The 13,584-nt window shown below is 48.7% G+C and overlaps 1 protein-coding gene across 1 annotated transcript in view; it reads left to right on the top strand.

The window, feature by feature from the left end:
- DOCK2 (dedicator of cytokinesis 2) overlaps positions 1-13,584 on the top strand; it is a 407,460-nt gene that overhangs the window by 98,955 nt on the left and 294,921 nt on the right. Inside the window, exon 23 of the mRNA XM_079145391.1 lies at positions 3,737-3,845. Coding sequence (XP_079001517.1) covers positions 3,737-3,845 — 109 coding nt within the window. The remainder of the gene's footprint in view (positions 1-3,736; positions 3,846-13,584) is intronic.

Raw genomic sequence — 13,584 nt, 5'->3', positions numbered from 1 at the left:
GCTCCCGGGCAGAATCAGCTGGCTTGTTGGAGTATCTTTCTAAATGTTCTAGGCCAGAAAAAATGTTCCTCTCCTGAAGCTGTAACAGAGACCAAGCGCTAAAACAGGACCCGGAAGCAGCATCTCTGCCCTCGACATCAAGGCCAGTGTGAAGCGCTGTGGGTGGATGAGGCCGTATTTGTCTCTGCAGGCGTCTCAGGGAGGCCCTGTAATGCCCCCTGGCCCACACCCAGCGGGCTGCTTCTTCCATGTAATCTCAAGCCCCAGTGGGTTTCCTCCCTTAGCTCCTTGTTGCTCGAAAGCTCCCCTCTATTTACACTCAGATCAGAGAGTTTGCCACAATGACCACTTCTAGGCTCAGCAATTGTGTTGGTTCACTTTTCAGTGCTGTGACCAAAATACCCAAATGAACAACTTAAAAAAGGAAAGATTTATTTTGGCTCATGGTATCTGAGGTCTGTGTCCATGATTAGCTGGCTCCATTGCTGTGGGATCAGGTGAAACAGAGCCTCATGGCGAAAGGGCATAGTGGAGGAAAGAAGCACAGCAGGAAGCAGAGAAAAAGAAGCCAGGGACAAGTAGTCCCCTTCCCTGGCATGCCCCCTGTGACCTGAAACATGTAGCCAGGTCCCCCTCCTACCGTCTCCACCACCTCTAATAGCCATTCAAACATCCATGGTGAGGTTGGAGCCCTAAGGATCTAATAGAAGCACAGAAGAATGCAGGGTTCTGGGCCAAGCTATCCCACAGGTATAGTCTGCGACGTAGAGCTAATCCCATCTCTCTTGAGGGTGTACACTAAATTCGGTTTAGTTTGAAGTCAAGTGGAGAGCCTTGACCTGCTCTTTTATAGAGTCTGAGGTCCTCTCTTCCTTCCTACCTCAAATATTTTCAAGATGGCAATGCCAAGTCACTTCCCCACTCTGGCCCTCTGACTCTTCATCTGTCCGATGAGAGTGTGGACTAAGTACTCAATAGACTTCTCAAGAACTCTTGGGTTCAAACCCCATCCCAGGGAGCTGCAGGAAAAAATTTGTTCCACTCTGTGAAGTTTTGACAAGACCAGCACTAGTCTAAGCAGAGTGGAGTTTATTGTAAGGAATCTGTGCAGCTCATAAAAGCCAAAAAGTGGTCATCAGATATTGATTGGGAACCAGACCAGTCCCTGAACATTTACCCTGGAGATCTGCCATTGAGATGACTCCCTACAAAGTTCATTATTATGTTTCTGGTGAAAGATGACAAGTTCCATAAAGAAATAGAACTACCATTCGCTAATGGGGTGGATAAAGCTGTCATTCAGCAGAACAGTGTTGTTAACAACCATCCCTGTTGGTGGGACAGGTGGTTCCCATGAACATGACCTGGTCAGAATGGCCTCCACCACACTCATCAATATACCAAGGAGGATGCCTGACCAAAGAGCCCATTGGCATCTTGATATCCAGACAGCCAAGTCTGGGTGTTCAATACTGGTGGGGCAGCAGTGGGCAGGCTCAATACTAAGACCAGTGACATCCATTGTGATATAGTCTATTAAATGTGTTCAGATAGCTGCAGTAGGGGAAAAAGTAACAGATTTCAAAGCAAAATGCTGGAGGTATGGACTATCCATTGGCTAGAGAAATTGGCCATTGGTACAAAGACAAACAACACTCTGTCATGGGGATTACAACCACCACCATGTTGAATTAAGATCCTGTCCTCCTCTGTGCCTGATCAAGGATAGAATGGTACTCTGGTCCCATTTTTCCACTGAGATGATGCATCATTCTGTTTTCTGTTACTATAATGAAATACCTGAGACCAGGAAACTTTATAAAGAAAATAGATGTATTGAGCTCACAATTCTGAAGGGTCAGGACCATGGTACTAGCATTGACTTGGCTCTGGTGAGGACCTCATGGCTGATGACATCATGGCTGGAGCACAGGGAGAGTTCATGTGAATCCTTGGGGGATGAATTCCATCCAAACCAGAGCAGGAGTTGGGCTTGTGAGAGTTGCCTGTGTTCTTACCCGTGGAGCGGGGATGACAGCAGGGACACTCCTCCCACAGTTGGCAGCAGGACAGCAGCTCGTGCTCCCTGGGGCCAAGCTCTGGGCTCAGCCAGCCACCCTGCAGTTCTCTGCCTGTCCTGTGGCACCCGACACGGCAGGTGGGAAACCGAGGCATGGGAAACAGAGGCAGCGGATGTGAAGTGCTGGGTTCCAGAGCAGGACACCCGCGCTTGCGTTCTGGCTGTGGCACTGGCTGGGGGCCAGGTCAGGCTGCGAAGCCCTGCCCTCTGCCCAGTGGCAGGGGTGAGAGGAGCGGGCGGCCTCATGGAATCCCAGGTGCGGGACACAGTCGAGCTCCGTGTCATTCGCGGTTATTAGCAAGGTGCCCCGTTCCTGCAGGCAGCGGCGATTTTCACCCAGAGCCAACCTTCCCTCCAGTCCACACTGGACAGCAGGTATCTGTGGCGGCGGGACAGAAGGTTCAGGGATGAGTGGTGAGAACCAGGACCAAGGAGAGAGAAGGGCGAGCCTTAGAGAAGAAAAGGCAGCGCCTGAGGCACAGGCCCCTCTGTGACCTTGACCAAGATTCCTAGGAGGTCAGCGGCCATTGCCAGCTCCCTGTAACCCATGTGACACCCAGCGCTGGCTTCCCCTTAGCTTCCTACTCCAGGAGGATTTTCAAGATGGCTAGTTAGGGAAGAAAGAGAGAAAGAGGGAAGTTGCTGGTGAGAGGTCGTGGAGACCCACGGAGAGTGATCCCTGCCGAAGGTGATAAACAGGAGACGCAATTAGAGCCCAGAGGGGGGACAGGGAAGCGGGGCGGTGGGACAACACGCAGAGAGTGCAGGAGGTGGCCTGTGGGGCCCGCCCTGAGTCTGAAGGAGCAAACACACCTGTTAAGTGTGTCAGTGCTTTATCTGAGCAAAGCACCTTTACAGAAGCCCAGGCGCCGGCGAGTTTTTGACATGTCGGCTGTGACAGGAGAGACTCTTTATCTGAGCCGGTGACAGGAGTCCTCTTCTGTGCATTTCACACTGGATGCCGCAGATTAGGCTGCGGGTATCTCACGGCCGGGGATAAAGCGTGCTTGTAGAAGCCTGTGGCTGAGCACCACTCCTGAGGCAGGGGACAGGCACTGGGACTCAGGGACCTGATTTTCTAGGAGAGGATGGCTTCCAGGTAGCATCCATGTGTATGTTAGGAGGCTCTGGAAATTTCTGGAAGGATGCACATCAAAATGTTGACATGGCTGACCTCTTTACTTGGACTAATGAAGAGTCTCAGTTTCTAAATTATGCATTTCTGTTTTTTTTTATGATAATTATGTTGGATCTTTGTCATGAGAGGGGAAAGAGGCTACTAAGCGTCCTCCTGAAACAGGAGGACAGGAGGCCCCTGAACAGACTGTGGGAGGGGCCGTGGATTTGAAAATATTTCCCTGTGATGTTTCCAGGGTACTTGAAAATCCAATGACCACAAGCTCTGGTTCTTGCAGAAGGGTGACATTATCCATGTCCTCTTAGCTCAGATAGCACTCCTTCCTTGGCGGCTCCTGTGCCCTGCCGGTTGCAGGTCCTCTGGAGTGGATCATGCACACAGCAGCACAGAACACCTCCTTTCCCTTGATGTCCTCATCTCCTGACCCCCTTTCTTTTAAATGCAGGTTGTAACTGGCACACCCTTTCAAACGTGTGGCCTGTTGGCTTGAGAATTGACCTGCCTGTGTCTCCTTTCAGACTTTACGAAGGCAAAGAACAGATGGAGTTTGAAGAATCCATGAGACGGCTCTTTGAATCCATCAACAACCTGATGAAAAGTCAGCACAAAACCACCATCCTTCTGCAGGTCGGTTCACACTCCGAAAACGAAAAAGAGAAATCCCTGTCTTTTCCCTTGGCTGTCCAGTAAATTACCACATGCCCGGAAAATGACCACTTCTGCTTAACTATGCAGCCTGGTGTTGACTGCAGGCTGGGCTGCGGCTCCTCAGGGCAGGAGGAAGCATCTGCACTCTGTTTCCCATAACTGTGGCAGGGCCTCCTTTTAAAATCGCTCCCAAGCTGGTGTTATCAGGACGGAATGAGTCGAACTTGATCTGCCCCAGTGGTCAAAACAGGAAGGTAACAGTCTGCTATTAAGTCGGAGCTCCAACTTCATTGTCAACACCGTGAACTCAGGTCCCCTTCAGGACTGAAGAGTCCGCTTTACAGACAAGAGGTTCTTCGGAGAAACAGGATCTTGAATGTGGTAGTTCATGTTGCTCGTCTGCAGATGGTGTGTCTCTGGGAAACCTTGGAGGTTCACCCTGTGTTTGGGAAGCAGTTGAGCAGCAGAATCAGAATGCAGAGGCTGTTGCAGGGGGACTTCCAAGAATCCGCTCCCGAGCATTGTGGAGGGCGTGGAGGGCTGCCCAATGCCTCCCTACTGAAGGAACCCAGACACATTTATCTAAATCAATGAGCTAATGCAGATTGCTGCTGCTGCTGGTTTTAAAAATCCACATTATCCTTTTAGTTGCTAATTTAAATATCCATTATGTGGGGGATTGCCCACAGCCTCTATCTAGAATTGAAGAGAGACAAGTGTTCAGCCAGAGTGGCGAGGAAAAGAGACAGAGTCTGCGGAGGGCCTGTGCTGCGGATGCCAAGGGCGTCAAACTTTGCACATTAGAATCACCTGGGGATGTTTAATAAATACCGATGCCTGGTTACCACCAGCAGCCTTGCTAGTATAATTGGTATGGAGTGCAACCAGGGCATGGGGACTTTCAAAAGCTCCCCAAGGTGTTCTAATGTGAAGCAAAGTTTGGGAATTGCTTTGCTAAGGGCTTATTTTGGTTCAACGAATAGCAGGAACGTGTGTGTGTGAGGGAGGTGGGCTCTCTCTTGCTTATCGCCCAACCTTAGCATCTAGAACAGTCCTACTACATAGTCAATGCTGAATAAACAGCTGTCAGGTGAATGGATGCACACCCAGGGACAGTGGTAGGTGTCCTTTCTGTAGATGGAGGCTGAAGCCCAGCCCATTGATAAAGCTTCTGCAGGTCTCCACGGCTGGGGAGTGGCAGGCCCGGATATAGATCTTTTCCTGCCTGGCTCCGAGGACCATGCTGCAGCCAATACTTTCTGCTGATCGTTTTGTACCTACTGTGGACCTGGACGCCGCCCTGTGATTACTAGGGGCTGTAATCTTACACTTCCACTTTCCTTTCCCTCTCTGGCTTTTAGAAACATCTTCCTCCTATCCCTAAAGCCCTCACCATCCTTTGATTAAGGAGACAACAGGGGCAGGGGCAGGGGCAGCAGTAGCAGTGTAGCAGGAGTCCACACCTGTCCATTCCTTCTACACCATGCATCACTGGAGGCAGCTGGGCATCTGGGGAGGCGCCACAGGGCACTAGGATATTGACAGAGCTGAGGGTTGAGTCAGGCTGCAAGGCAGGTGCAGCGAAAAGCAGCAGAAATGGCAGCCAACATAGCGGGAGGAAGGAGCGAGGCCCAAAGAGGAGAGCCCACCGAGATGAGGGAGCTGCTCTTGGGGCTCAGCATCCCTTTCCCCACCATGAACCTCGCATATCCTGGAAAAGGGAAAGATGGATGGAGAGAGAAAGGAGGAGGAAGAAGAAAGGGGGCAAGGAAGCATGGGCAGCGGGTGGGCAGCGCCCTGTGAGGAGCCGGGTGACAGGAACAGGCTTCTCTGTTGGCAGAATGGCCTTATGCAGGTCATGTAACTTCCCAGGGTCTCTGTCCCCTCGCCTGTGAGACCTTCCTGGGTGAGGATCCAGGAACACTCTGCAAAGGAGCAAATTATGGATTCTAGCAACGCAGAGGACTAATGTGATTGTTCCAGTTTGGGCACAAGTCTGCTTACCCGGATCCTCATTGTCTGGGCAACTGTGTCAGGAGCCCCACTTTCTCCACGATCTGGGCCACATTATGCTGGTTTTCTCTTATGGATTCTACCCAAGAGCTGTGGAAAGGCATTTTATCTCTTTTAAACTTGCTCTAAGGGCCAAATTTAGCTTCAGGGATTTACATAAAGCCAATGATGCTTTCCACCTATTTACATGGTTGTTGAAAAGTCATCAAAGAGGGATTTAAAGTCATATTCAAATTTGGAGAGCAAATTCAAATTCGGAGGATACTGTAATGCTGTTTTGGGGTGTGAGGAATGGGCTGAAGGTGGAGAGAGGTCAGGACCACGTGATGTCAGCAGAAACCCCAGGAGGAATCTTCTGCAGACGTGGATGCTTGCTTCAGGAGTCAGCTCCTGTGGGATGGGGAGTAGCCTCCACAAGTGGGCTGGTAACCTTGGAAAGTCATTTCTATTTTCTGGGATTTTGTTTACTGTAAGATGGGAAGTCCAAAGTCAAATTTAGAGGACAATGAGGGGATTAAAAAGTGATGTAGGTACAGCTTGGAGGATAGGGTTGGTACATAATTTAGTTTAAATTATTTTCAGTAATGTATCCCTATCCCTCCTACTTCTTCAGAGAAGAGAAGGCTTGGGAGATATTTTACTAGAATGGAAGCTATTTGTGTTCTTAACCTTGTCACATGAAGCCAAATAGTGTTAGTACATTCAGTTATTCATTTAAAGAATAAATAAAGCCAAATACACATTTCGAGGAGAATAGACTCACATGAAAAAATGATGGTGAATTTTCACCTGGAGACACAGCATCAAGTGCCTGGAGGGTGGATTCTGAGCCTTTGTGGGGACAGTGGGCGACGTACCGTGATGTGCTAGTCCTGTCTGCCATAGGCATTGGGTGTGAGCATAGAGTAGGAATGCCCAGGTTCCACGTTCCTGGTGCCAACCGAGTATTTCCAGCAGGGCAGCAGCTTTGGAGAACACCCTTCGCCATGTCTGCATTAGCTCCGAGTAGAGCAGCTCTAGCTCAACTCTGTGCTTTGACAGTTGTGAGTTCTGGGACTTAAGAAAGTTATTTCCCAGTTTCAAGGTTCATCCAGCTTTTGGGAAGGGCTTTCTGTGGTCTTCCTTATTGTTCTGAGTTGGCATGGAAGCAGCTCACTTAAAACCACTGGTTTAAGTTTAAAGCCAGGGGTTCAGAAAGGGCAGAAAGGCCTTCTACCCACTGAGGACCACCTTAGCCAGGCTCTTCATGGCTTGAATTCTGCCAGAGATCTGCAGGAAATCGGTCCTCCACATCCCTAAGAGACTCACAAGACTAAATAACTCATTGTCCTTCTCTATACCACAGGAATGGCTAGGGACATCCATGTGTCTTTGACCAGGTCCCAAACTCCTGTCCCTGTGTGTGCCAGCCCCATGAGCATCATTGACAAAACTGATGGCAGGCTGAGAGGGCCACCAGGAGACCCTTGTGAACAGGGCACAGTTCAGCCGTGAGCAGAGGGGCTGGGTGCTGGCACATGCCAGCTTGCCGTTTCTCAGTGCCCCAGTGTGACCGTACCAGTGCGGTGACAGGAGTGATGGTCTGGATGGCATGCCCTCTTGGCCACTTATGTGCCACTCAGGCTGACAGAGCTGCCAGAGTATTGGAGAGGGCAGGGGCCCTGTCCGTTGGAACCCCTGGGGCCAGAGCAGCGGTTGGCACACAGTTAGTGCTCGATTATCTGTCAGCTGAATGAATGAGAGGATGAGCAACAGCGTGGACCGTTTTTGTTGGGTTTTGTTCTGTTTTGTGTTTTATCGTTTGTGACATGTCAAGCTACTGAGCTAAAGGCTTTACATAGATTGTTAGCTCATTTGATTTTTATAACAAGCACCTTATAAAGCAAAGTCTCTTATCTCTGCTTTTCAGATGAGGCGAGGAGGCTTAGTGGTTGAGTGACTTAACCGCAGCTGAAACATGGCAGGTCTTGGATGGGAATCGAGGCCGTGCGAGTTAGCAGTCTGTTTTCTTAGTCACCACGGAGGAATCGTGTGGTTGTAGTAAAGGCCGAGTCTTTGGGCAAAAGGCCGGAGGAGGGGGAAAGCTAAGCAAGGGCAAAGACGGGCAGAGGTCGGGCTGCAGTCCCGAAGGCACCCCGACTCAGACCACCCCGCCTGACCTCCTTTTCTCTGGAAATTGATGTAAGTGTCCAAATGTTCGGACTAAGGGAGAAAAGTGGCCTGTTCTTTGTTGCTGTTTTTGTTTTTTAGATATACATGCCAGCGGAGTGCATTTTGACATATTAAATATACACAGAGCATAACTTATTCCAATGAGGATCCATTCTTGCAGTTGAAAACAAACATGCCCGTGACGCGTTCTTGGGTGAACACAGGAGAGCTGTGTCTGAGTCATTCCCGTTCCTTTCTCCCTCCCTTCCCCTCTGTCCTATCCACTCCCTTCCCCTTTGTCCTATCCACTGAGCTTCTGTTCTTCCTTTCTCCTCGCCCTTGCTGTGTGTTAGCATCCACATATCAGAGGAACATTCAACCTCAGTCTTTTGGGATTGGCTTCTTTCACGTAGCATTGTAGTCTCCAGATCCATCTGTTTACTGGCAAAATGCAAAGTCATTCTATTTTATGGCTGAGTGATATTCCATTGTGTGTCTATACCACCTTTAATGGCCCATTTTTGAGAAGCGGTCCCCAGGATGTGTGTTGAAGCCCAGGCATAGGCAAATGTAGCTCCTGGGGCTTCTCCTCCCAACCTTTCAGTCATCCTTCAATTCTGCCCTCTTCTAAACTTGCCCACACTTGGAGGCAACATTTGGGAATGATGACAGGTGGCAGGTAGGGTGACTTTTTGTCCCAATGAGGGACAATGTACTGACCCTGAGAGCTCATGCTTCTCCTGCAATCTTCTCATCAGCCCCAAGGTCAAGTCACTCTTCTCTCCCTTTTCCTCACCAGGAAACTGGAACACAGAAACTTAGCTTTTCTAAGGCCATAAGGTGAAGTGGCCTTCCCCTGGACTTGGGTCAAACGGTCCGCCTCTTCAGATGGATGTTTTGAATACTGAATTCTGCTTCCTCCTGCTGGGTCCCAGGTGCCAACACAATGTGGCTACAGAAAACATGGAGAAACCTGTGTTCAGAACCTGCTGGCCCTCTTCCCTTCTCACTTCCTGAAAGAAAAGGAAACTCCATATTGTTTAATGAAACTACACTATTTGGTGGCGATTAGGAACAAAACTCTGGTCTTGCACAGCCTGGATTTAGGTCCCAGGAATGTAGGTGGTGGGTGAAATTTCTGAGGCAAAAGTTGTTTCCTTGGAGAAACAGCCTCTCTGAGGAAAGGCCCTCTTTGTTCCTGTTCTGGGGAACACCTGTGTCATCATGGGCCCCATTCCCATGGGCCTTGGCCCTCTCCCTTTCACTAAAGTCAGAGTATTGACCATCAGAGTGGTGGGAACTGTTTTGAATGCCCGTGGCTCTTGAATGACAAAGATGTCCAGCCTTCTCCTATGGCTTTGTACCATTGTAAGACATGTTCTTTTGGGCAAGAAGGCTGTCCACTGGCACCCACCATGGTCATATTTGCTTGCTATGCGTGTGTGGCAGAAAGGGAGGGAGAGAGAGAGAGAGGCACTGAGACACTGAGAATCTGAAAACATTGAACAGATGGGGCCATTTGCACTCAGGTTTGGGGAGTTCGCTGGTTTGGGTTTTGCTATTTGTAAACAGAGGCTGTTGCTAGCAGCCCAGGGTGCTCAGTTCTGGGTAACGTCCACCTGGGCAGCAGTGAGTTCCATTGCTGGGACAAAACACCAGAGAACAACAACCTGTAAGAAATGTTTGAGCCCACAGTTTCAGAGGTCTCAGTCCATGGTCAGCTGGCTCCATTGTTTCTGGGCCAGTGTGAGGCAGAACATCATGGCAGCAGGGTGTGGTGGAGAAAAGCTGCTTACTTCATGATGGACAGGGGCAGGGGAAGAGGGAGGGAGAGACACCAGGAACAAAACAAACCCTTCAAGTCATGCCTCACAACCTCCTCTGTAACTAGGCTACCTCCTAAAGTCTCTAGGACCCCACCAGTGCCCCCAGCTGGAGTCCAAGCCTTCAACACAGGGACCTGCGGGGCTGTTCCAGATCCCAAGTACAACAGCTCCCTTGACTTCTTTCTGGGCCAGTTAAACCCCTGTCACTGGGTTTGGGTCTTGCTGTCTTCTTAAGGACTAGAGCTAGCCTTTGATAGAAGTTTCCAGAGTTGGTGATTCATCTAGACAATTTACTTGGTCCTGTATGACTGCCTAATTTCTGAGCTAGAAAATGTTTCCCTGTGGCCATTTTTGCAACCTCCTATATATGTGGTGAGGAGAGTCCTTGGCTTAAGGGATGTCAGGAAACTGTATTTTCTTTTCAAAAAGAGGTGCTCTTCATTCTCTTCTTTTCCCAAATCAGCCTTCTTTCTCCAATTGAAACCTCCCACTTGCCCAGAAGAAACACCTTTCTCAAAACACCATGGCTAGCTGCAGAGCAGAGCATGCAGGGTTAAGAGCCAGTGGGGCTGTTTTGGGGGGGCACGTCCATGCTGCTTACTGGCTGCATAGCTGCTGGCAAGTGATTTGACCTCTCTGTGCCAGTGTTTCCTCTTTGGTGAAATGGAATGGCAATATCTAGTTGTGGAAGTTATAGCATTAAATGAGATAGATCATGCATGTAAAGTGTTGGGCACATATAATGTTTCCAGTAATAGTCCCTATGTTATCTGTATATGCACATATGTATTACATTTATGTATATATGCATGGATTTGCTTTAAATATTATATACACTATAGGAATGTATATTATGGAATGAAAATAATCATACAGTATTGTTCTATGCATAGCAGTAATAATAATGACTGTAACAGTCGTTCAACACTGAAGCTGAGCAGTTCCCAGGAGGCCGACAGATCTTGAAAACTGACCTTTCCTAGTTCCCAGGCCTCAGGAACATACAGCAGATAGAGGTCTCCAGTGAGCCATAAACTGAGCTGTCCCCTCTGAGAGTGCTGGGTGGTAGTACCTGCTGTCACCTGCCCAGGTGTGTCAGGGGAAGATTATGGCCAGAGCCCTGTGGCCAGTGCTGGCTGTGACAACAGTCTTGGCAAATTTCCTGAGTCAGAGATAGGTCGTCCCCACCTGAAGAGAAAGCCACAGGCCTGCCATTTCTCTGTGGGGCCTCCTGGGCCAGATGAACATTAACTCTTCTCCTGTTGTGTTGATAACACCCTGAGTCTCTGGTGGCAGCTACTCAGTTGTTCAACTTTATTACCAGCCTTGAGCAGGAAGCCGGGAAGACGGGCTCCTTGGGAATTAGCCCTTCTCCCTGCCCAGCTCACCTCACTAACAACTGCTGTGTGTAGGTGCAAGAGTGGGCCCTTGGGGACTGTGACACTGTGATGTCACTCCACAGCCCCAGAATGAAAGGCAGCTCTTGAACTCCAGCAACCTGCTGCAGACACTGAAGTCTGGACTCCCCCAGCTTGCTCAGGGGTTTGTTCCTTTGTTCCTTCACTTTGTCTCAATTATGATAAGTCACATTGTCCTTTGTCGAGGCACCATGGACCAAGAGCAAGGACTAGGGAGATGTGACATTTAGGGATGTGTGCACTTGCCTTGGGGACCTGGTGAGGGCCAGGCATTATGTTAGGTACACAGCACTCTGTTCTGTATCATTCTTGTTACCCTACATTACAGTGCAGAGCCAGGGGTGGGGAAAAGGAACTATGTGCACATGGTGGGAGCTGACTCCACACCCAGATCCTGTGGGCTAAGAACAGATGAAGAAATGGTTTGTTAGAAAGGCCTGGACCAGTCCTTCTCTGTTGGGGGCTGTGCCGTGTTGATCACATCGGCAGCGAGGAGGTTAATTGACATAAGCACACTCAGGTGATTTTATCGTCCACGCACACAATGATGCGCATGTGTTCTGAGCACTAATTGCCTGCTCGGAGCGACTCGCCTAATCTTTGTGTAAGAGGCGTGGCCCTGCTCTCCACCTCCTGGAGGTGATATAAGCGTAGGCGGAGCGAGACAGAGACACAGCAGCCATTAGCAGAAAAACAGCAGCAGAAGACACGCGCGGAAGCAGCTAGTAGGGACACACAGCAGCCATTAGCAGAAAAGCAGAAGAAAGACATGCGCGGCAGCAGCCAGAGGGAAAAACACGCGGCAGCAGCCAGAAGAAAGAACACAGCAGCTAGTAGGGACGGACAGCAGCCATTAGCAGAAAAGCAGTAGAAGAAGACACACGCAGGGAAAAGCAGCTAGGAAACGCGCGACAGCAGCTAGTAGGGAAAAGCGGCACAGCAGCGAGTAGGGGCAGCGGCGGAAGGCAGATCGCAGAGCGGAGAACTGAGACGCATCACTAGGGCACCTTGGGTGGACGTACCCTTAGTTCACAGGATGCAGGACTTTAAGGTGTAGCAAGTCTCTTCCTCTAAGCTCTAAGCAAAGCCTGTCTTTCTCTCAAAGTTTCTCTCTTAAGCAAAGTCTCTTTCTCTCTGATAAGCGGGGTCTCTCTCTCTCTCTCTCCTCTCAAAGCAAGTAAACCTCATTTCCTCTATCCTCTATGAACAAGCAAGAAAGCAGTGCACTAAAGAGAAAGATAGAAGTAGCTCAGTTTCCACTCCACCACCCATAAGACCCGTGCAAGTTGTTGCTGCAGGCGGTGACAAATATCCACGGATTTTGGAACCGCAAAGAGCCAGCGACACTTCTCAGATCACAGAGGTCTCTGTAGACTTCAGAGGTTGGGAGATATGCATCCCGCAGCTGGGTTTGATTTCACCAACACAGCTTTGGAACGATTGGATAACTCATTCTTAGAAAGAATGTGGGCTCCAGATACCTCATCACTTCAATTGGCCCAGGCACATTCCATGTCATGTTTTCCTTCAGGAGTAGTCCTGAAGGCAGCGGATTTTGTTACATCAGCTTTGTGTTTCCTGATGACCTTGACCAAGTAGGTTGGTTAGAATATATGTATAACAACAGCCTGAAGAAATGTCATAATGCATCCCAGTATATTAAATTCCTGAAAAGTTATGCAGTTTATTTTAAAAACTCACTGTTTTATCTTGATTTAAGTCAATATTTCCCAAAATTATTTGATTGCAACCCCCTTTTCCCTAAAGAATACCTAAGCCCATCTTACAGGACCAGAGTAGCCAATAGAATACTGTTTAAGAAACACTGGCCTGACTTCTCTTGTCATCTAGATTTGAAGGCATAAGGAATAGATCTCTAGACACAAAATCCAATAACTATAAAGAAAAAGTCTGACAAATTTGACAACATGCAAATTAAAATCTGTGCAAGGAAAGATATGATAAAGCTAAAAGATAAGCAACAAACAATAGAAAAGCAGGAGAAAATTCTTGCAAAAGTGTTACTGCCTAAGAATTAATATTAATGATGCCTGGAGAATTCTGCAAACCAGTAAGAGAAGAGTCCTCCAAAAGAAGAATGAAAAAAGGATATGAACAAGCAACTTAACAACTACACATATTCAATAAGTACGGAAAAGATGCCCAGCTGCACTACCAACCAAAGAGCTACAAACTGTTCATCAGATTGACAAAAATTAAAAAGATTATATATTCAATGTTAGCAAGGTTGTGGGGCAAAGGTCAGTAAAAAGAAATCAGCTACTGCTTCTTTCAAGGTGACTTGATGAG

The sequence above is a fragment of the Sciurus vulgaris genome, assembly GCF_902686455.1.
Source record: "Sciurus vulgaris genome assembly, chromosome: 6".
In the NCBI taxonomy this organism is placed as follows: domain Eukaryota; kingdom Metazoa; phylum Chordata; class Mammalia; order Rodentia; family Sciuridae; genus Sciurus; species Sciurus vulgaris.
The sequence above is the reverse complement of the archived record's forward strand: the minus strand, read 5'-3'. Positions and strand labels throughout refer to the sequence as shown.